At 49.1% G+C, this 23,307-nt stretch overlaps 1 protein-coding gene across 4 annotated transcripts; it reads left to right on the forward strand.

Moving 5' to 3' along the window:
- The first annotated feature begins 5,574 nt into the window (after positions 1-5,574).
- PLAC8 (placenta associated 8) lies at positions 5,575-22,770 on the forward strand. Of its 4 annotated transcripts, none has more exons than XM_052772633.1 (5): positions 5,575-6,002; positions 7,828-7,956; positions 8,176-8,300; positions 9,063-9,166; positions 21,915-22,770. In XM_052772633.1, coding segments are annotated over exons 2-5 (345 nt in total). In that variant the 5' UTR covers positions 5,575-6,002; positions 7,828-7,841; the 3' UTR covers positions 21,916-22,770. The 4 variants fall into 4 exon arrangements, with proteins under 4 accessions (XP_052628593.1, XP_052628562.1, XP_052628584.1 ...); XM_052772624.1 differs by lacking the exon at positions 21,915-22,770 and adding an exon at positions 9,445-9,600 and having other exon boundaries at positions 5,579-6,002; XM_052772602.1 differs by lacking the exon at positions 21,915-22,770 and having other exon boundaries at positions 5,576-6,002; positions 9,063-9,170.
- Positions 22,771-23,307: the final 537 nt, after the last annotated feature.

Genomic DNA, 23,307 nt, shown 5'->3' on the forward strand with positions numbered 1-23,307 from the left:
TTAAAGAGCTTGTATGGCGTGTTCTGGAATTAATTTCTGTGGAAGAAGCAACAGACACGCCTGTTCCAGGAAAATGATACGGTGGAGTTTACCTCAGTTTACATACTGGTAGGCAATGCAAGCATGCTTTTCTCCACGGGTGGCTTTGTGTCTGCCTGCATGCAGGGCTGTGGTTCAGTGATGCAGAGCGTTTGGTTGCCAAACTCATTATAGTATTCCAACAACCTTTCCTGATGTCCGCTCTGCTCCTTGAGTAGTGGGTCATAACTTTGTGTGCAGTTGCACCAAAAATAAGGCTGCATACTGCTCCAGCTGTGAAGATGGGTGTCGTATTTTAAGGTTATTTAAACCGATATGTCTGAGAGCCATTGCAGTCCAGAGCCATGTGTTCAGGGTTTGCTAACTGTGTAGTTTTGCATTACTGATGATGGTGAACAGGCAGAGAAGTTCCTGTTGCAGGGAAATGAGAAAGCATATAAGGAATCAATGGCTTTGGTCACGGGAAATCCTTTCTGGGGCTGGAACAGACTTCTGTTGGTTCTGAACACTTCTTTTTAATGTACGCCTTGTAAAGGTGTTGTTTTTTTTTTCTTTTACTATTTAAACAGGTGATGTCAAATATATTTTGAGCAAATTAGGAAGAGTAGATTTTTCAGCCTGATTGCATGTAAGATAGAAATATGTGAAAATGTTAGGAAGCATAACTGCTTTTAGGGCCTTCTTGGTCCTTATACAGAAATTGTTCTTAAATAGAGTTTATAATTTTGGGGTGGAGAAAGTATTAAGTTGAAGAAAAGCAGTATAAAAACAAAGAATAGTGAGTTTCTGAACAATTATGTGACAAAGTTGCATTTTGTAGCGGGAGAATTGGATGCATGCAACTTCGTTTTGAACTTTGCTTATAAGGCATTTACTAGTAATAAAAAAGTCTTGTGATGTAATTAGTATGGATCAGTTTCTTAATACTTGTAATATTACCTTAGAGAGGTTGTGGCAAAAGTTATTAATCCGTTTTTAACATATTAAAGTGTCTTTAAGTAGCTTAGATTTGGGAAGAGCTCACACTTTATAGTGCCTTTGAACCTACTGGTGTCCTTTGTCCAGTGACAACTTGTCACAAGCAAGTGTTCATCTTGTAATGAGAGGAAAAAGAAGGTGTAGCTAAGTAGAGTAAAAATTCAAGTTTCAAAACAGTCCTTGTGTCCTAAACTTGAAAATCATTGCATGTTTTCAGTGGGAGTTTTCCAAATTCATCTGAAAATGCATTTTACAAAGGTAAGCCATAGCTGTATTTTAGGTTCATTGCCTGAAAAATGAAGGTTTAAGTTCTAGGCTATAATACTGAGAGTGCTGTTTGCATGAGCATTTTATGATTAATACACAGAAATAAGAAATAACTTTTTAAGTGCAAAAGAGACAAAGGCTGAACTACTTCCTGGCTAAAACCCTGTTTGTATCTGCTGGCAGGTAGTATCTTCTCTTCTCCTTCCGTTCCCAAGCTATTCTATTCCAAATCTTCACAAGGACACTCACTGCTGTATTTAGATACAGTCCATTAAAAAATTCTCAAATACACCTATCTCTAAGCAGCTATATTATTAGCTAGTGTGTTTTTGCAGAAGTAAACAGTGTCCTCTGGAAGCTTCTCCTCCAGTGTCAAATGTTGCATTTCGGCTCCCCTTCCTTTTCCAAATGTTCCTCCACCGAATGTTGAGATAACAAATGCTTTTGGAGGCAGCAGGAAGGTCAAACGTGCCTTGCAAAGGCAAACATGAAACACCAGCAGATGCTCAGCAAAACAGAAAGCTCTGTAACCAACACAAACACTTGCCTTTGTGTGCTTCCACTGTACTTTGTAGAAAGGTGTATCAAAGCAACACCAACTCTTTGTCCAGGAGTAGCTGTACGTATGTAGGGGTGCTAGTTCCTGTGGGGATAGGGGCAGAGGTTGCCAAGGCACCAGCAGCCCTTTGTGGTGGGACTGGATCTTTGACTTAGAAGCCCACTTGGGACAGTGGCACACGGGAGCTTTCACACACTTTTGCCAGGGGCAGGGACTCACGATAGGGTTATCCAAGGCAACTTGTGCCTGGTGTATTTCTTGGTAAATATGGTATTGTTAATGCAAGGGGGGTCAGATTTTTCCCTCCCTCTAATTTCAGGAAAGTATGCACTGCAGGCACCTAGCTCAGGAACTGTGGTGTGCTAACAGCATGGGCTGGAGGACATGGGACAGCCAGCGTGGCTGGAAGGGAGTCCAGCTGCAGCGGGTCACCAGGTCAGTAGGTCAGGCATAGCACCAGACACTGTTAGCGTAACGTGGGAGCGAAAAGGTGGCTCGACTCAAAGTCAGGAAGGTGTGTCAGCATATGGAAAGATCAGAGCATCCTGTGTGCTGAAGTGACTAAAAAGCGGGGTGAAAAATTAAGGTAACCCATCACCTGTACCAGCACGACATTGTGGTCGTATAAATCCAAGTGACTCGGAGGAAGAGTGCCACCGCTGAAAGGGTGGTGAGAAATAACAGACGAGTGCAGGAAGCAGAAGGTCAGCCAGGCTGCGTGAAACGTCTTGTGACAAACCTTTGGCCCAACCAGCATGAGACTGCAGGTGGATGTGAAACCACTTCTACTACTTTCCTTTGGGTCTGACATGCTGTGGCTGTGAGCTGCTGCAAAGCAGCTGACATCCTTGGCCCCAGCCATGAACTCCCCACTGTGCACTGGACCTTGTGTTTGGGTGTCTGTGGCATGAGGGGTTCAGGCAGCTTGCCTAGGTGGCAATGCACCCCCCCAGCCATAACCCCAGTGCCATTTTCTGTCTGATCAGCCAGCTGAGTGGACCCACTTCACTGTGTGAAGTGTCCCTGGCATGGGAGGGATGAAGGACATGCAGGCGTGGGCAGGGAACAGCTCTCTTCTTGTACCAACTGCAGTCGCTTCGGTTTCAGTGAGATGTGAACCTCACCCTTAGCCGTATTTCTAAGGGCTGTGACAATTTCCCCTAGCACTTGCTCAGCTCCTTTTCTCCTCCAGCTTTTATAGTTGCAGGTATTTTCCTTTCACCTAAATCATTCCAAGTTGTGGGAAGGAGGCAAGGTTTGGGGGAGAGGTGCTCTTCTATTGAACCAGCTGAGACATCTGGGAAAAAAGTTCAGATGCAGAAGCCCTTCTCCATGTCTGAGACAAAACCTGTTGAAAACCTGAGGTTGTTGCTCCGCCTTTTGTAAGGGCGGGTGAGACCAGAGCTTTGGAGAGGCCCCCAGGCACCCTCCTCTGCCAGGCAGCCCCCCCCCAGACCTGCACACCAGTGGGCTTACAGTGGACCCTCTGTAAATGAACCCACTTCTTGCCACTCGAGACGCCAGGGTTTGTGTAACTAGGAGCATGAGGCAGCGTACTGGGGAAGATGGCTTTGCTCATTTGTGGTAGTGTTTTAAGTTGTGTGATGGAGTTGTTTCAAATAGTTTGGAAAACGGGAACGTTTGCATGTGGATGGTGTTGGCGTAAAATGGAATAAACTAGTTTCTGGTTGCCATTTCTCTGTAAAATACAATGGTAGAGCATGTAATTTATGCTTTGTTCTTTGCAGAGAAAGCAAAAATGTATTGAGGGAGGGTTTTTTTAACCTCTACTCCTGAATCTTTATTGAAATTGCATTTACTGTAATACATATTAAATTGGTGAAAATTAATTTCAGCTGAATTTTTCCATTGTCTCCTTGGAAATAATATTTTATTCTTACCACGTGGAAAAAGTCATTACAGGTTTGGTTTTGTTAGCACACTTCCTTTCTTCTTAGCTATTAAGACATTTTGCTCTTTGTTTTCTTGCTGTGGCTGAGAGGTGTGCTTTGCAGCTGACTGCCTGTCTTCCCGCAGTGCCACTTCACAGATCCGGAGAAGCCATACATGAAGGGGACTGCAGGCCCCGTGGTGAGCTTTGACTAGACACCATGGCAGTTGCGACTGGAGGCAGTGGGCACTCCTTGTGAAGGAGCTCCGGGTGAAGGGAATGAGCTGAGGTAGGTGTTTATGGTGGTGTTTTCTCAGGGTGACAAAAGGCAGCTGCACTTTGATGCACCAGGATTGCAGGTAGAAGTGGGTTGCTTTTCTGTGGAAGAAAAGCACTTGCAGGGCCTGGTTGCTCAGTCAGTGTCACCCCAGCTCTGAATAAAGGACAGACTGTTAAAATCCTTAAAATGTTGCTGATGAGCTTTTTTTTTTTTTTTAATGTGTTGTCTCCCATACTGACTGTGCATTTCAGCTTCCCATTTCCCTTCCTCCCTCCCCAGCGGACTCCTAGGCTAGCTGGCATTTTGTATGAGCCTAATATAGCCAGCTGGTGGGATATCAGGTATATCCTCTTCCAGAAAGCATCTTCTGAACAACTTTTTGCAAACCTGAATTCCTGCAACCTCTTGCAATGTTTTTGAAAAACAAATGTGTGTGATCCAGCCAGGGGTCAGCCAGGCAGCCCCGTCATAAAGCAGGGACAGCTGCAGTTAAACTTTGGAGCTGTTGGAAGTCAAGGGGAGTAATTCAGGGCACAGCTCACTGTTATCTCAGCAGCACTATTGGTAAAAGGCTCCACCTAATTGCACCGTAAATCCTGGCCTGTTGACAAACCTCGTAAGTTACAGTTTAACTCAAACTTCTTCCCCCGTTCTCGATGGCAAGAGAGAAGGGGAACACACCATTAGCACTTCACGTGGGATGTTTTGAACTTGCCTTGCTGGGCAAGCAGCTGCTCAGACCCACTCTGCTCTCTGCACACTCTGTGCATGATGCTGGGAAACAAAAACCACTGTCCTGGTGTCACAGCTTCTCTGTGAAATGTGGAAGTGCATCCAGAACTGTCAGTGACTTGCACAGAGTGTGTGCAGTTAAATGCTTGGGGCATGTTAGGGAAGAAATAGTAAATATTAGTATCTCGTAGAGGGAAATGGATACATGTATGGTAAGGACTCAGTTAATTTTACAATAGCTGGGCTGCATGGCTTGTGACAAGCACTTAAGGAATCAGCCTAATTTTTATAGAAAGCCTCCACATGGGGTGTATTTACTAACTCAGAAATGAAAACCCAAACGCATCCCTAAGAAGGAGCAGGGAGCACAGTTACTGCAGATGGAGGAAAGGACTAAAAGGAAAGGTACCATTGCATCCTGCTGCCTCCTTATCCAGCTCTGAATGACAGTGGAGGAGGACGGTCAGGGCTGGGGCTCCCCCCCATCACAGTGTCATGGCACAGGGTGCTGACCTGCAGGGAGCCACCCCCTGATGCAGATGGGTTTAACTGTTGCTGGCTTTGACTGAGAGCATCCTGTTTTGCCCCCTGCGTCAAGCAGACTGGGGCAAGGGCTGTTCTGGGCGATGCAGGGACATTTCAGCCACCCAGGAGCTCCTGCCACGGCCCCCTTTCGCTGCCACGCTGCCCACCCCACCCATTGCCCAAGCCTGGTTGTGAAAGCAAGCCGATCTGTATGACCCCTTCATCTAAAGCTTTTTCCTTGAGGAAAGGGGAAGAAAGCTCAGAGTGAAGCACCCTGAGGTGCTCTTCATTTAGTCTGGTCTAGGATCTGACAAGTATGCTTTTTCTTTGGGGAAAAATGTTGGAAAAAGGTCTATCCCAACAAATGCACATCATTCAGAGCTGTTCCCCCCTGAACAACAACCACATGTAGACAGAGTTCAGGGAATAAGACAATATACATGGAACCATTTTTAAAAAAGATGAATAGCAGTCTATGATTTAATTCTGGGAAAAGGAAAAAGCAAAAAATGTTGCTCTCTGCATGTGCGTTAAGCCTGTAGTTGTACAGACAGGGCACAGCTCCTGACCTCCCCTTCCAGTTACCTCCCACCATTATGCTTGCTCACTGCTGGCTGCCAATAAAAGCCTTCCAAGAGTGAGAAAGTTTAGTTTCATCTTCCCCAGAGCCTCTCTGTGCAGGACCCTGGGCAGCAAGGAAGACTGCACTGACACAGGCTGCTCGCCAGAAGGTTGGTTCTCTTAAAGCATGGAAATAGTAAAAACTTGTTAGCCTGGGAAGAGTGGAATAATAGTGCAAAAGTAGAGATTTTTTTTTTTCCTGCTCAGCACATAATTTAAGCAAAATATAAGGCAAATACTACTGGGGGGGAGGGGGGGGGACACGGACTTTTAAAAAGCTATACACAAAAGCTGGATTACGGAGAGGTTACTATGCCTTGGCTGCCTTCTCCTGCTACCAGAACTGTATAACTGCATTAAAGAAATCTGGCTGCTACTTTGCTCTTTGTTTAAATTGGGCTCTCTCTTGTCTACATGGATTCTCAAGACCAAACTCCTCTTAGCAAGGCTGCTTAGCTCTATGTGTTTTCTGGTAGGCTTTGAGGATGTGCTGGAAGTAGCTGCTCTCCTGCCAGAAGCTTGGATGTCGGGTGCTTTTATATGCTGCTGCCCGGTCTCCCTGTGTATTTGCTATCCTTTTCAATGGGGTGTGCTATTGGTGTCAAGCACCTTAATGTCGCAATTTCTTCATTAATGTTTGCAGCTAAGAGAGAAGAAAGCATGTGAATAATACTCGTATACAGAATAAGGTGCATTTGTTTAAGTGTAGAAAGTGGAGATTTACCATGCGTCGGTACTATTGCCGTGGGTCGACAGAGGGAAGCGCTAGGAGGCAATGCACGCTCACAGTTTCTTTCTGGACATGAACTTGATGGTGCCTCTGGCTGCATTCACGCCGGGCTCGCAGGCTGGCATGTGCTGCCAGGTGGAGCCAGGAGTGAGATTTGTGGAGGATCGTGCGTTGCCCCAGAGGGTGGAGAGGGAGGGTGCCCCACCCCCACCCCGCGCAGCACCGCGCACTTCGTTTCAGTTTCTGTTCTTGGCTTTGGAGCTCTCGGGGGCCGCGCGGGGAGGAGCCTGACCACCCAGCAGCATAGTGCTGCCTTTGCCACGCTGCGATTTCTAAGAAGGGAATTAAAAAAAACCCAAACAACAACCAACCCCGATTTGTAGCAAAAAGTCTTAACAAATGTGAGCAGGCAGGTGTGGGTTTTTTTTTTTCCCCTTCCCCTTTCTTCTGTTTGTGCATAACTAGAAGAACTTGACTTCAGGGCAAAACTTGCTTTTAATTGTTATCTGAGAAAGTTTTGTGCTGTCTTTTGCTTGGCTGGGTGAATAGGAGGAGCACAGAGATTTGGTTTTTTTTTTTTTTTTTTTTAGACCTGAGGCTTTACTGGTTTTCAAGGTTTACTTGATTGCTTAACTGTAGGAAGGCAAGGACTGGGGTTCAGACTTGGGATATAGTGTTGAGTTTCTGCCTTTCTGGCTCTCTATGACAAGAAACCAGACATACTAGTTTTCTACAGTATCTCACTTACATGGAGCCTGGAATTACAAGGAAATGCGAGACCACAGCCGCTTCCTGCATGCTTTGTCCGCATGCCAAAGTAATCTTGTGTAAAATATGCCAGGTTCAACAACCTAAATGCCCAAGTCACTGGCTTTAGCCTAGGTTCACCGCCCAGCCCTGCTTGGCACAAGGGAAATTGGTGAACTGTGTCTAAGCGCTAGCGAAGCCTTTCTGGGGTGGAGTGGGGAACATCAATGGCCTGATGCTATTTTGAAGGCTGGACAAAATGGCAGAAAATGCAAACACCTTGAAAAGACACAAATGCAGGTAAGATTTGGTTACACTTCGTCACCTCCAGCAGCAGCAAGGGAGCTGGGCGAAAGACCACCTGCTGAAGAGCAATGGTGATGAGCTCAGTTGGGGAATCAGACCAACCACAGTTCTTTCACTAACTAACTGTACCGTTCCCCTCCCATCTCTTTCAGAAGAGCAACTAGGAATGGCCACCCCATCTGTTGTGACGATCCAGCCGCAGTACGGCATGGCTGTGCCCGTTGTCTCTAGCAGCATGTGGCAGACAGGGCTGATGGACTGCTGCACCGACTGCAGCGTCTGTGAGTGCCTTGGGCGGTCCCGTCTCTAAGCTGTCAGCAGTGATGTGCTGCGGTCGATCCCATGCCCTCTTTGGGACACTTTTCTTGCCCCTGCCGCTCGGGTCGGTGGTGCGATAGCTACAGCCATGTAGCCTTGTCCTCCCAGTTCCTCCCCCAATGCGGGCAGTGCTGGGTGGGTAGGCAGAGCCTCACCCGCTGCTGTGTTTCTCCCCCTGCCAGGCTGCTGCGGGGCGTTCTGCTTCCCCTGCCTCGCCTGCCAAGTGGCTGGGGACATGAACGAGTGCTGCCTGTGCGGGACCAGTGTGGCCATGAGGACCCTCTACCGCACCAGATACAACATCCCGGTCAGTGGTTAACCTGCTCCCTCACCATGCTGCAAGGCTGAAAGACAAGGTGACCCCGAGGCGCCTCACTCTGTGTATCAGGGATGAGCGCAGGGCAGCAGTGCTCTCTGCTTGCCCTTTTTTTCACTTTTGTATCCTGCATGATGCCAGGAGCACAGGACAGGGGTTGGGATGCCCTTGGACATGCTGATCCCTGGACTGGTGTCCAACAATGCACATTAACCAGAAACAGCTCCTTCCCAGCACCCTTCACAGGGGGCACATGTCCTGCCTTCAGCTGCCACTGACCACAGTGGCTCACAGAGCCTCGGCTGCTGCTTCCCGTTGCCATCCCCAATCTTTGAAAGATGGGAAAGATTTGAGATAATTGTGGGCAGACTAAAGAATAGATTAAGTTGGTTACATAGATAAAGATCCATAATCAGATGCAGGAGAAAGGTGGTTATTTGCATACAGTACATATGTGAAATGGTTTCTTCCCACCAGGGCTTAGTGCCATCCCCAGCGCAAACCATGGGGGCCCAAGTCCAGTTTTCCCAAACTGTCTCTTTCTGTATTCGTTTTCCCCCCAAGTCTTAACCTCAGAAGCTGAAAGATAAGTAGCTATGTGCAGCCTGCAGAAAGGGCTCCCTCCTTACTTTCCATAGTGTCGGGGATACTCCAGCCTCCCAAGTACCCGCTAGTTGGAACATGATTAACCTTTTCTTGGCTGAAATGTGCCTTTTGGGAAACCTATGTCCCTAACCGATTTCTTCCTAACAGGGGTCCATTTGCTCTGACTTCTGTGTCACTCTGTGGTGCCCCATGTGCTCTGTTTGCCAAATTAAGAGAGACATCAACCGGAGGAGGGAGCTACGCATATTCTGGTAAGCTGGGTGTGCTGGTCCTGGTTTAGAAAGCCACTGCTGCGGAGAGCCAAGTGGGTTCCTGGAGTCTCTTCTTCTGCCAATGCCTGATGGAAGACACAGGGCTGCTGTAGCGGGGAAATGGCCATGGACAGGTGACAAGAGTGACTTGTCCTGCAGCAAAATGATGCTGGGAACCTTGTGCAGGATTGGGGGGAGGGGGGCAGGACTAGGGGGACACACACAGTGTGGCGAGGCACGGTCCTGCTCCCTGACCCTCCTTTCCCATCCCGTTACAGATGCCGCCATCCTCACTGCACCCTGCAGAGCTGCTGCGGGCAGGAGTTGCTGCTACCCTGGCTGTTGCAAAATGCACCATGGGGTGTTTGCCTAGATTATGGTTGATTCTCCCTTCCTTGAGTAATCTCATGAGTAAACAGCAGAGTTTGCCTTCCTGCCTCCGTGTGTGTCACTCTTGCACCACCTGAGAGCACCCATCCTTCTCCCTCTCTGTCCATCTCAGCAGCCCCTGGTGCAGCTGAGATTTCCCTGTGGCCGCTGCAGAGAAAGATTTTCACTAGCATTTTGTTATTTGCTCAGCTTTTAGAAAGCTTTTAAACATACATAGGAGGAGTTGGTGTTGCTCATCCAAGTTGTAAAATTTGGAAAAGTGACTTCTGCTCCTGATGTACTTAAGAAATGATGTACTTCACAGGTGATGTACTTAAGGAGTGATGTACTTAAGAAGACCACAAAGGTCTTGTGAAATAAGATATCCTCTGTATACACAAGGCATGCCTTGCTAACGACTGTGCCCCTGAAGAAGAAATAAAAGACTGATAAGAAGGGAACATCCTACCCCAGGAGGTGCGGAAAAGTTGAAAAATTGCTAATAGGCATGAAGTCAGCAAAAATCTTTGATAACCGGAGGAAAGGTAAAGGTGGCAGGGGGAGATCACAACCACCGACTCAATTCAAGACCAAAAGACTTAACCCCCCCACTCTCCTTGAGCATGCACTGTAGAATAAAAGAACACTACCTTTAATTCGAAGCAAGGAAACTTTAACCCAATAGAAACTGTACTAGATAAGCGACTACCAGTAATAGTTTTGGGGAATAACTTTGGAAATTGAATATATAACTGAACTGTATAAATTGCTTGCCCCTTTAGGTATGAGGTGTGCTAGCTTTGTGGATTACTACCTAGCCCCCATCTTTGTGCAAACATGAATTGGCATAAAATACCTCTGCTCTGTGTGTATATTGGCGTTTCGCACACCGGGTAGACGACCCCACCTGTGGGGGGCTGGGGCTTCCCACAGGCAGGTGGTGGCTGCAGGCCACCGAGTGCAGAGTTGTGCCTGCTGCTGTGGCCCGGATGGCCGTCTGGGGCTGCTGGCCAGTCCCACCTTTCTGAACATAAAGCCATGGGGATTTGGGGCTGCCTGGCGCCAGCCCACCTCCTGCGTTGCAGAGACATGCTCCCCCACGGACTCTGAGCATGAATTCCCACCCGCCTGCGATTAAAAACCTGGTTGGGTCGTGGGCTGGCCAAGTCCTCTCCGTGGGCAAACCCTGCCACCTCCCGACCACGGCCAGGCAGAGCACGCCTGCCTGCGCTGGGCTGTTATCGATATGCTTGCTCTCCGTCCAAAGGGCAGAGGTTACATCCACCCTCTCTCCACTACTCTCTGAGAGATGCTAAAGGATTTTTGATCCCTACAAATCTCCCCCAGCTTCACTCTTTAAGGAAAATATGATTTTTATTTTTTTTTCCCCTCTCTGCCTTCACCTTCACCACAAGCCTTGTAAAGGGCAGGTGTGGCAGTACATCCCCCCGCCCCCCCGCCCAACAGAAAACGAAACTCTCCAGGCAGGGAGGAGAGGGAAAAAAAAAAACCCAAACCCTAGAGGCCGCAGGTTGAAAATTGAACTGACCAATCGAAATGCGCTAGGTACGCTGAAGTGACCTTTTGGCCAATAGGGATTAAAATGACCACGGATCAGATTCGACAAGGGTATAAACGGGGTCATGTTGGAATCAGTCCTCCTTGGAGCAGCGGGTCTGCAGTCGGGGACTCCCCCTTGGGTCGGGACGCCACCCTAGGTAACTCCTCGAGGTTGAGAGCCCTCATCTTTTAGGTGAGTGATATGTGCATTTTGAGTCATCATTTTAAATCTTAAGGATTCTTAAGTCGGCTGTGTAGTACTAATTCCCCTTACATCATTGAGCCTGTGGTTTACAAATGTTACCGGAGTTCTAACTAACTTTTTACTGAAGAATAAATCTAAGCTTTAACACCTGTTGGATTTGATTGTGCGTGCCTCCTTAACACTTTAAATTGGCGTAGTCGGCAGGATGGTGTTAATAGAGGAATTATTATGGAAGCACGGCTGTAGCCCTTTCCCCTAGAATGGGCTAGGGAGCAGACGCATCTAGTGGAACAAAAGATTGAAATTATGCTAGCACAAGCAAAAAAGCCCCCCAGGATTACCCAAATCCAAAAGTTAATCTGGGTACGGACCCTGAGGATTGGGATGGGGACATTTGGGGAGACTCTGATGAAAACAGCTCTGAAAAGGGAGAGGAATTACAGGAAAGGGACGTGCAACCCCTTATTAAAACAGAAAGGCACACGGGTCCGCACGGTGGGAGCCCCCAAACCACTATTCCCACAACGCTTTGGTCGGGACCCAAACTCGGCGAGTTACAAGCTAAGTTTTCGCGCAAGTCGGGCGAAACCGAAACTGAGTGTTTGTGGAGAGTTTCTTTAACGGGGGGAGATCAGATATTGTTGAGTGATGACGAAGCGGGAGGTTACTGGGGACCGGGAGTGTTTCTGAGTGCTGGACCGGCGGGTGATCAGTCGATAACGTCCCGAGGAGCCTATGGGGCTGGGGGTGTGGACCCCAGGGAGAGGGGAGAACCTGTTACTATCCGGGTAAAGGGACTGTCGGAGTTAACGCAGGGAGTACAAAAAACCGCCTGTGTTCGGGCCATGTACGATAGAGGGCAGCAAGGGATACCGATGACTGCCCCGGTGGACCCCCGCCACCTTAGACCCTTTATTAGAGGTCTGCCGGATGCTTTAAAGGTACACAACCAGTCCCTCAGAGGAGGAATCCAGGGGGCCATTGAGCGCAACCAGCAGAACCCCCAAAGGCCGCCCGCGCACCGGATGACTTGGGCGGAAGGACACCACAGCGTAGTAGTTCGCGAGCAGAGGAGAGCGGTGGCGCGGAGGGCAGCAGGAAGGTCCGGCCAGCCGGTTGCAAACCCCGCCCCGAGCGGTCTCGAACTGGCGGTCGGTCGGGTCGCAACTACGATCCCGGAAGGGACGCTCTCTGGCGGAAGGCAGCGGCACGGGGGGCAGCCCGAGCCGTGCTGCACGGGCAGTCCGCCGGCGGCATCCGGGGGTGGGATTGCTGGAGGGGAAAGTTAGAGACCCAAGGGAAGCGCCAGCAACCCCGCCCCCCTCGGGAAGAGAGACTGAACCCTTTCGCGGCACTGCGAGAGGAACTGGAAGGGCTAAAAAACTAGGAGCTGCGGTTTGGGGTTCAGGCCGCCCAATCCGCATGGTGAATACCTGCCAATGGTCTGCTGATAAGGAGCCTTATATACACATTCCTGTGGGCCCAAGACTGATGAGTTTAGAATTCTTAGTTGATACACGAGCCCAAATTAGTGTTTTAAACGAACGACAAGCTAGTGAGCTGGGAATTAAACCATCGACAGAGGCTATAAACATAGGAGTGACGGGGCGACAGAAAAGTGTCCTATAGCTCGAACCAACTCTGGCTACCTGGGGAAAAGAGAATGACGGCTGTGGAAGTGGCTCTGAGCCCCTGTGAGGGAGATATACTGGGATATGGTGTGCTGGCAGGCAAACAACGGTACCTACCCAATGGCAGGGTGTGGAGCTTTGAGGGCAGAGGTGACCCACGTAAGAACCTTGCAGGTTGCTCCTGTGTTACTGCAATCTAAAGTAACCCATGTCTCTCAATACCTGTTGCCAGCTGCTGCCAAACAGGGCATTTCGGAAGTAATTAACGACCTTGAGAAAAGAGACATCCTAAGTCGCACATGTTCTTATAATTCTCCTGTTTGGCCAGTCCATGAACCAGATGGGAGGTGGCAACTAACAATTGATTATAGGAGATTGAACAGTAATACACCACCATTAACTGCTGCTGTTCCAAGTATGACCTCAAGTAACAGCAATACATGCTGCAGCCCACCCATGGATGGATGCTTTAGATGTCAAGCATATGTTTTTTTATGGTTCCCCTAAGGGAAGAGGACAAACCCCAGTTTGCCTTCACTTGGGAGGGGACACAATACGCTTTTAATCAACTTCCCCAGGGATATAGGCATTCCCCCACTATTGCTCACAACACTTTAGGCAAGCTCCTTGATGCTGTGGAAGTACCATCAGGTGTTCACATATATCAATATATAGATGATATCCTAGTCAGTGGGGATAACAAGGAACAGGTAGGGCAAGTGGCCAAGGCCATCTGGAATCTGTTAGTCAAGAATAGGCTAGATGTTCTGTCTTCTAAATGTCAAGGTCCTGGACAAGAAATTAAATTCCTGGGAGCATGGTGGAGCAGTTGTGGTACCTGACGACACTCTATCAGCTATTGAAAAGAGACAGACTCCAGGCAATAAAATGGAATTACAACAGCTGTTAGGTACTTCGGGCTACTGGAGAAAACATATACCAGGGTTTTCAGTGATTGCCTGCGCTCTCTATGACTTGCTCCAAAAGAATAGGAAATGGGATTGGACTTTGCAACATACGGAAGCCCTTAACACTCTGAAAGATGAGCTTAAGGCTTATCAGAGACTAGGCCTTGTTGCACCCACGAGATCCATTAAGGGTGGAATGGGGATTTGCTGCACATGCCTCGTACTGTGGCATGTTTCAAAAGGGACGCAAGGACCAGCCAGGCCTTTATTATTCTCTTCCACTTCATTTAAGGAGACTGAGCAACGATATTCAGATTGGGAAAAGAGGGTCATTTCCCTCACTAGAGCGGTTAAGGAGGCTGAAAAGCTGCGTACGTCACAGGATGTTATAGTACACGGTCCTTTCCCTCTCTTAAATTCAGTCCTCAATGGGTCACCTCCTCCGGAGGGAGTAGCCCAAAAGGCCACAGTTAGGAAATGGTATGCACACCTAGAAGGGATAAACCAATTGCTCCCACTAAAGGAGAGTCCGGTTAAGGTTTTCGAACTACAGCAACCTGTGAACCCTGATCCAACCTTGTTGTGTCGACCTTATAAACCTTCTCCAATTGAGGAGGCACCCGAATTTGTGGCAGGCTCAGATATGCAAGGAGTGTAGTTCACAGATGCATCTGCCCATCGAGTGGGATCAAAATGGCAATATAAAGCAGTGGCATTGGAAATTTTTACTGGGAAAGGCAGTCAAGGAAGAGGGTGAAGGTAGCACACAAGTAGGAGAACTACAGGCTTTATTACTGGCTGTAGAGAATGGTGCTACCATGGTCTTACATGACCTTTAAGGATGCTACAGAGTGGATATGTCAGTGGGAATCTAGTAAGTGGGAAGTAGGTCGTGCAAAAGTGTGGAGGACAGAGGACTGGCAATGTCTCCAGGCAATAGGGAGGTCCTGAGCTTTAAAGGTGGGATGGGTGAAGAGACATGCTTGGGATAGAACCCCAGCTGCGAAATGGAATCAGCAGGTGGACCACGTGGCCCAAATCAGGATGGTCACCAGTGAGAAGGAAGATTCGGATAGACTAGCTGAATGGTACCATATCAAGCGAGGCCACTCAGGGAAAGCAGATCTCTATTATGAATGCCTGTCTTGGGGTTGGCCAGTGTCTATGAAAACCTGTGAAGCAATTCTCACAGCTTATCCGCAATGCTGAATAAGGCTTAAGGCTAATCACCCAAATCGAGCCCCAGCCCAGCATATCAGACAAGGCAAGGCTCTTTGGAGCACATGGCAGGTTGATTACATTGGTCCTCTGAAACCATCCCATGGGAGGAAATACGTTTTGGTAGGAGTGGAGGTAGTATTAGGATTGTCTATGGCGACGGCTTTTGGCACAGCTACTGGACACCAGACAGTCCAGGTTTTATGAGAATGGTTTGGTATTCTACCTATTCCCAAATGTATTCAAAGTGATAATGGGTTGCATTTTACAGCCACAGTGGTGCAAGACTGGGCGTGAGGAGAAGGCATCAAATGGGTGTTTCACACAACCATATTACCCCCAAGCTAATGGTATAGTTGAGCAAACCAATGGATTGATCAAAAAACATGCTGATGTCCCAGTTATGGCGTGAGACACATGATTACCACAGGCAGTTTTTACTGTTAATGGGGAAATTCATTTAAAATGTTAAACTTTGTTCATTTAAAACACTAATTTGGGCTCCTATATCAATTAAGAATTCTGAACTTATTCGTCTTGGACCCACAGGAATGTGTATATAAGGCTCTTTATCAGCAGATGGGGAATTATGGAAGTCCAAAAATTCGAGCATTTTGTCCTACAGTACCATTAAGGGGCAATGACTTTATACCAGAGGATCAGAGATGCCAGTTCCTACTGGGGACATACGTGGGCCAACCTGTCAAGGTGAAACTGCCCTCCATTGGTATTGTTCCTATGACCTTAGCAAAACCCAGAGGCTTGTATGCCTGGGAAGCCTTAGACGGGAGCAGAAAGACTCACCACATCAGTGCCCGGTGGATAATCCTGGACTTCTAACCCTGTGACCTGGCTTTAAGACCGAGGCCTAGTTTGTGCTTTCTTACAGGACAGTGAAGAAATGAGCCATTCCAGTGCTTCTACTGGTAGTGATGATGGTGGCAGGCGTGGATGGTGAAGATCTGGATGACGATGTTGTGGCAAAAATGATGGATATCAATATATCGCGAGCCCTTGAGCTCACGTGGGAGCAATGTAACAATTATAGTTGGAGGTTCAAATTGGATGGGGGAGGAGGTTATACTCATGTTGTTTATAGTTGGTCACCAGGTGTGATAAATGCTAGTTTGGTATGGAACACCAGATGTGACTATATCCTCCAACTAACGCATGAGATCACGGGGTGGAGTTGGAATGGTACTACACCATGCCCTGAAATTCCACGGGCGTGACTGCGTATGGTACCCAAGGGAACACCAATAGTGCATTCTAGAACTGAGTTTACAACTATCAACTTTAGCCAATGTTACATCTGACAGTTTGGGACTCTTGAACAATCAGTTACAACATACTGGTAAAATGACTGTCCAAAATTTAGCTGTATTGGATTTGATGCTACTGAAAGAGAAGGATGTATGTGGAGTTTTGAACCTGTCAATGGACGACTGCTGTGTTCACTCCAAATGTGTCAATGTAGCTTCAAGATCAAATCAACAAAAGAAAGTGGCAAGAGACTCAGAGGCAGTTGCTTCTGCACCAGGGACTAATTGGCTGGGAAAGGTTTTGATATGTTTGGATTTTCTTTGATGGGGTGGATGACCAGCCTTCTCCAATCTTTAATAATGCTTGTAGTTATGATTATTGTTATCTGTATTGCAATAAGTTGTGTCAAACGTGGTAGCGAAGTCTGTATTAACAGTTAAGTATACTCCCTTAGGACCTGTTCGTGTGCTGGATATTCCTGTGTCAGATATTCCACTTCAATTCTAGACCAGAATGGAATGATGACCTACAATGAACTCCTTCAAATTCATCAGACTGCGCTCCCTTTTAACTTTGGAGGCAAGAGGTGACCGTACCACCACTCCAAGGAAAGCAGTCGAATGGTGGATTGTGTGGCAGTACACCCCTCCCCCCACCCCCCAGGCAGGGAGGAGAGGGAAAAAAGCCCCAAACCCTAGAGGCTGCAGGTTGAAAATTGAACTGACCAATCATCGCAATGCTCTAGGTACACTGAAGTGACCTTTTGGCAATAGGGATTAAAATGACCACGGATCAGATTCGACAAGGGTATAAATGGGGTCATGTTGGAATCAGTCCTCCTCGGAGCAGCGGGTCTGCAGTCGGGGACTCCCCCTTGGGTCGGGACGCCACCCTAGGTAACTCCTCAAGGTTGAGAGCCCTCATCTTTTAGGTGATATGTGCATTTTGAGTCATCATTTTAAATCTTAAGGATTCTTAAGTCGGCTGTGTAGTACTAATTCCCCTTACATCATTGAGCCTGTGGTTTACAAATGTTACCGGAGTTCTAACTAACTTTTTACTGAAGAATAAATCTGAGCTTTAACACCTGTTGGATTTGATTGTGCGTGCCTCCATAACAGCAGGTAGAGGCACTGTCAGTGCTGTGGGGTGGGTCTGTGTGGTGGCACTCCCACCTGCCTAAACCCCAGATGGCCCAGACAGTCCTGTGGATGATCCCTGGAAATACAGAAAACTGCATTTTTAGCCTAAGAGAAGTAAAGGCCAGGAACGTGGAGAAGGGGAGAGAAGAAATACCATGCAGCCGTCTCATCCGAGCACAGCGTGGTATGATTTCTGTAGCTGTACCTCAAGGCAGCGCCTGTGTCACCCAGTGGAGTTATGGTCAGTTCTTGCTGATGCTCAGGCTTAATGAAGGAAAGGCACTGCACCTCTAGCAGCATGTAGCTTAAGGCAGCACAGGAACCTGAAAACAAACTGTCCTTTTCTGAAAACCTCTACCAAAAGCAGCGTGTCTCATCAGGGGTCTGGGCCTGTGGGATGCTGGGGTAGGGAAAGATGAGGGGGGTCAGCAGGAGCCCAGCAGAAGCAGCAGCAAGCTTGCAGCCATCTGTTTGCAGCAGGGAAGCTGCAATTATGCAAAGCAACACCTAAGCCAGCGTGTGGTCTGTTAGAGGGAGCAGACATTTGCCAGGGAGCACCCAGTGCATATAAAGGATGAGAACCAGGAAAAGGATGTGTGTCTCCTGAGACAAGGGTGGCTCAGCAGGTATGTATGCCTTGGCTTTGCTTCAGCAACAGCTGCGGTACAAAACTGTGGAAACTGCTGGTGGCTGAAGCGGTGTTGCTGAGGAAGGGGTGGAAACAGAGGTGAGGTTTTGTACCTGGAAAACTACTTCAGAGCTAAACCAGAGCATGCCGGGCGCTGCTGACAGGCATCTTGACAGAAGTGTGCAGCAGAAGTAAAGGACAGCAGCTTTTTCACTGTATTGTTCGTTTGTGCACATGTACATGTGCCTATACATAACAAAATTCTGCTTTATGACCTTGGTTATCGGTGAAATGTGGCTGCATGCACCTCAAGATCCATTTTGTTCCTGTCAGCCATTCCAACACCGCTGGTGGTGCCATGGAGCTGTAGATTTTGGGGCACTCAGCGTCATGTTTGTGGTGTGCAGGTCCTAGGCCACCTCTCAGGAGATCAGTGTGTGGTGGAGGCTTCTCCAGGCTACTGCCTGCTCTGCACCGCAGCCTCCATCTGCACAGGGATGTGGTGCACTTGTACTTGGGGAGAGGAAGGGAAAGTCCATGGTCAGCCCTACATACAAAGGGCACAGTGTGTGTGTGGTGGTGAGCACCACTCGGCTGCATTTTCACCGTGCACTGCTCTCAATGTTGTTATCTGGTGGTGGGGGAGCGCCTCCTTTGGCATGGGATGCTGGTGGGGTCCTGCTCCTAAACCTTCTCCTGCTGCTGCTCCTGCGCACACTTCTCCCTGTGGTCCCTGTATTCCTGCCTACTGCTGGGCATCCCTGTCCCTGCATGGGACCCCCATACTGTCCCTGCCTGGCGTCCCCACTGCACGGCCTGTCCGTGGTCTGTCCCCTCCTGGCTCCTGCTTCTTCTTAAATCCTCCTGTGCCAAGGCTCTCTGCAGGGGCTGCAGTTTTGGCCTGCCGTGAGGTGTTAGCTCTGCTGCAGAGGTAGTGGGAATTACCTGGGGCCTCATGCGTGAACAAGCAGGGACAGCCGGCTGGGGCAGAGGTGGGAGGTGTCCAGCAAGGGACAATGGGCGCCGTGGCCCCTGCTGCACCCATGGGTGGTGGGGTTGCCTGCGCTTACTCCAAAAGTCCTTGCCAACAGCTGTGTGATTTGCCCCAGAGAGGGCACAGCAGCATTTTTACTGCTCAACAGCCCTGTTCAGTAGCAGCAGGAAAACACCCTTGTCTTAACCCTTGGCGAGGGCTGGTGACTGAAGCAATCCCACCAGCAGTCAGTTTGCCCTTCAAGGCTGCTTGTCACCTAATGGGAGCAGATACCGGTGTCTCAGATAGGGTCAGCCCAGCCACAATTCTGCTGCCTGCAGAAAGCTGCAAAAAGTCATGAGCAAATCATGTGGAGACTTTTTACAAGCTTTCTTCCCTCTTACAACATAATTCAACATCCCTTTTCCTCTCTGTGTACTAGCAGGGGACAAGGGTCAGCCATACAGCAACAGGCTGTGTCTGACACCAGAGATGTGTCCGGGCCAGTCTGTAAATGATGGGGAGCTGCAGGAGCTGCCGGCAGAGCCACTGACGCCTTTGCCACCTCTTGACAGTAGTCAATACAAATGCAATGCCACAGCCTGTATCTCTCTGGTGTTGGCCGTGGGTAACACGCTAGATGATAGCATCATCTGGGTGCTGGGCATAGTAATATATTTATTCCACCATATTCCTTGTGTTTAATACTTAAATTCTGTGTAAATGTGTAATTCTGATGTGAAAGCAATCCCATTTACTTTATAGTGTTTTAACAGAATTTATAGGGATTAATGCCATCGGCCCTTGCTTTAAAACATAAATGCTTCGCCTGTTTTTCTCTTCGCTCCTCCCAGCATCCCGAAACCCAGGCACTCCCTTGTCCCACAAGGGCAGGGAGTCCCCGGGCAGGGAGGGGAGGGCTGCTCAGCAGGCACCACCACCCCCCAGCCGCCACCCAGTCAGACAGTGGTGCTGTCTGCGCAGGCGGGGCAAACGTGTCAAAGCTGGGCAGGGGCAGGACGCGAACTGTTGGAAGGTGCTCTGTTAAACACCCGTAATGCCCATCGCGGAAATGCCCGTGAGCTGTGCGGGAACGTGGTGGCTGGTGAGGACCTCCCCGGGGAGCTGCCCTGGGACCCCTCCTGGGCAAAGCAGCAGCAGCCCGCAGTTATGGGGTCAAAGCTCAGGCTGCTTTCCCACTGATTTCTTTGTTGAGGGTGTGGCTGTGTGTTGGGAGTGGGAGAAAGCCCTTGCAGCTGTAAGAGCATGGGAGCCTTTGCATTTCATCCCTGTGCTGCTTAACAGAGTGGTGCTGAGCTTGGGCACAGGGCAGGCAGTATGTCTGTATGGGATTTCCTATGGAAGCATCCTTTTTTTTTTTTTTTAGTTAAAGCTCCAAAGCTGAAGTGAGAATGGCAGAGGGTGGTGCCGTGCCTTGTAGGGGCAACGGGGAGGGAAGGGGTCACAGGTGGAGGTGAAGGTGGAGTCATGTTGTCGTTTAACCCCAGCCAGCAGCTAAGCACCATGCAGCTGCTCACTCACTTCCCCCTCCACCCAGTGGGGCGGGGGAGAGAATCCGGAAAAAAAGTAAAACTCGTGAGTTGAAATAAGAACAGTTTAATAGAACAGAAAGGAAGAAACTAATAATGATAATGATAACAATAATAAAATGACAATAATAATAATAAAAGAACGGGAATATACAAAACAAGTGATGCACAATGCAATTGCTCACCACTCACACAGTTAGTTCCCGAGCAGTGATCTGCTCCCTCCCCTGGACAACTCCCTCCAGTTTATATACCAGGCGTGAACATCACATGGTATGGAATACCCCTTTGGCCAGTTTGGGTCAGCTGTCCCAGCTGTGTCCCCTCCCAACTTCTTCTGCCCCTCCAGCCTTCTTGCTGGCTGGGCATGAGAAGCTGAAAAACCCTTGACTTAGTATAAACACTACTTAGCAACAACTGAAAACATCAGTGTATTATCAACATTATTCTCATATTAAATCCAAAACATAACACTATACTAGCTACTAGAAGAAAATTAACTCTATCCCAGCCAAAACCAGGACAAGTCATTACATGGGTCAGGTGGGTTTGGGGAGGGTGCTGTGGAACAGGAACTCTGCTGCTCTCAGAGGCTGCAGCCCCTCACTGGGGAAGGATAGGCAGGAGCAGGGCTCTGGGGCCATGGTGGCCCCAGGGAACCAAGGAAGAGGAGGATGAGGCACTGGCACAGACAGGCAAGTGGAGGACAGATGGGAACTGGTGACTAGGCTTAGGGTAATGGAAAGGGACAAGGAAAACCCACTGTCTTAAAGCCTGCTAAGAAAGGAGGTGAAGGAGGAAGGGAGAGGGGAAGGCAAAGGCAAACAGGCTGAGATGCTCAGGGAACAAAGCAAAGATTAAGGTGACTACTGAGAGATTGAGAAAGCTAGGACCAAGCTGTAGTAGCTTTGGGACTGCAAACATAATAAAAATACCATTTTAACAGATAATGATGGAAGATGAACTGGAGAGGAGAAGATGGGATTAAAGTCTTGAAGGACTGAGGCTCTGAAGCAGAAGGACCTCTGTTTTTACAGAGGCATTTTACTTGCGTAGGCAGGGGATGAGGTGCTGCTGCCTTTGGTGGCGGCTGGCTTTGGGGAGGGCTTTGCTGCAAAGGACAGTGGCAGCTCCTAGCAGAGCTGTGCCCCCCACTTTGCAGCAGGGGGTGGCAGTGCCCTGGCAGTGGGGACCCCTCAGGAACCTGTGCTGCCCCCTCTGTCTTCAAATGCAGCAGCCTGAGCAACATACCCACCTCAGAAACACCTGTGGCATCTTTCTCTAATGGCTTTTGCTTTCAGACCACAAACCACCCAGAGGGACCCGACTGTGCTGGCAATGGCCTCCCACCACGTGATTACTGTCCAGCCTCAGTTTTTGGCTGCCCTACGGGCAGGCGAGTGGCAGTCAGGGCTGCTGGACTGCTGCTCTGACTTTGGCGTGTGTAAGTACATATGTACCCCTCGTTCTTGGTGTTGGCTTACGACATGTTTCTGGTGTTTTCCCCCTCTTTCTGCAGCATCACCCCTGCTGCAAACCCCACTTTTGTGGGTAGCAGTGGTGGAGCAGCTCTTGTCTGATGTCAAGAGCCACAGCTCCCACGGCCGCACTTCTGGCTGACTTACCCCACTTTCCGCTTTCTTTGCACCCAAGCCCATGTCTCACTGTCCTGCAGGTATTTGCAGAGCCTTCTCCTTCAGCTGCCTGGGGTGCCAAGTGGCCAGGGACATGGACAAGTGCTGCCTGTGTGGGCCCAGTGTGGCCATGAGGACGCTCTACTGCACCAGATACAACATCCTGGTCAGTGACCAACTGCTGGGCCTGCCACGCTGGCAGCGACAGCCATGAGCTGGGTGCTGGGCTGTGGGCTCAAGGAAGGAGAAAGCATTGCCTGAGAGGAAGAGCAGTGGTGGGGAGACACACACCCCACACCACACCCCCACACAGTGTGGCAAGGTATGGCCCTGCTAACTGACCCTCCTCTCCTGTCCCACTGCAGATGTCACCGTCCTTGCTGCGACCTGTGGAGCTGCTGCAGGCAGGAGTCACCGCTGCCCTGGCCCTTGGGAAATGCACCATGGGGGGGGGGGTTGCCTTGATTGTGGTTGATCCCCCCTTCCCTGGTTAACACCAGCAGTAAACAGCAGAGTTTGTTTTCCTGCCTGTTATTTATTTCTCTGTGGTGTCCCGCAGCACCGGAGGACAGCGTTATACTTTCATATGCTGTGCAGTCAGAGCAATGTGGAGGTTATCAGATAAAGGAGACTTTCTCTTGCAGACCCACACTAGGATGAGACCAGACCACAAAGTTCAGTGAGAAGATAAAACAAAACAAAAGCCAAGCCTGCTGCCGACAGCTCAGCTCTCCATGAACACTGGCAGCATGCAGAGCTGGTGACAGCATCAGCCTGTGCTTGGAGAGGCCTGAAAGCACTGAATCCATCCCTGTTTCTGCCTGGACTGTCCCTAGCACCGAGACACAGAATGCAGCAGCAGGAGAGTGATGGTGATGGTGTGGGCATTGCAGTCCCACTCAGCTTCCTCTGCACAAACCTTGTTAGGAGCCTGTCCCATGGGAGCTGCTTCTCTGTGGGGTGAGATGCCTGCAGCTGTGGCTGTGGGTGTTGGGTATAATGTGCTGTGGTGGAAGAGCTGGGACAATCTGCACCTCACTGGGGCTTGTGTGTGCAGGGG

Source organism: Harpia harpyja, chromosome 2, assembly GCF_026419915.1.
Source record: "Harpia harpyja isolate bHarHar1 chromosome 2, bHarHar1 primary haplotype, whole genome shotgun sequence".
Lineage (NCBI taxonomy): Eukaryota > Metazoa > Chordata > Aves > Accipitriformes > Accipitridae > Harpia > Harpia harpyja.

Coding starts and splice junctions, on each gene's coding strand:
- PLAC8 (XM_052772602.1), top strand. CDS start 7,842: ATGGCCACCCCATCTGTTGTGACGATCCAGCCGCAGTACGGCATGGCT. Junction 7,957..8,175: donor CTGCACCGACTGCAGCGTCT/GTGAGTGCCTTG, acceptor TCCCCCTGCCAG/GCTGCTGCGGGGCGTTCTGC. Junction 8,301..9,062: donor GCACCAGATACAACATCCCG/GTCAGTGGTTAA, acceptor TCTTCCTAACAG/GGGTCCATTTGCTCTGACTT.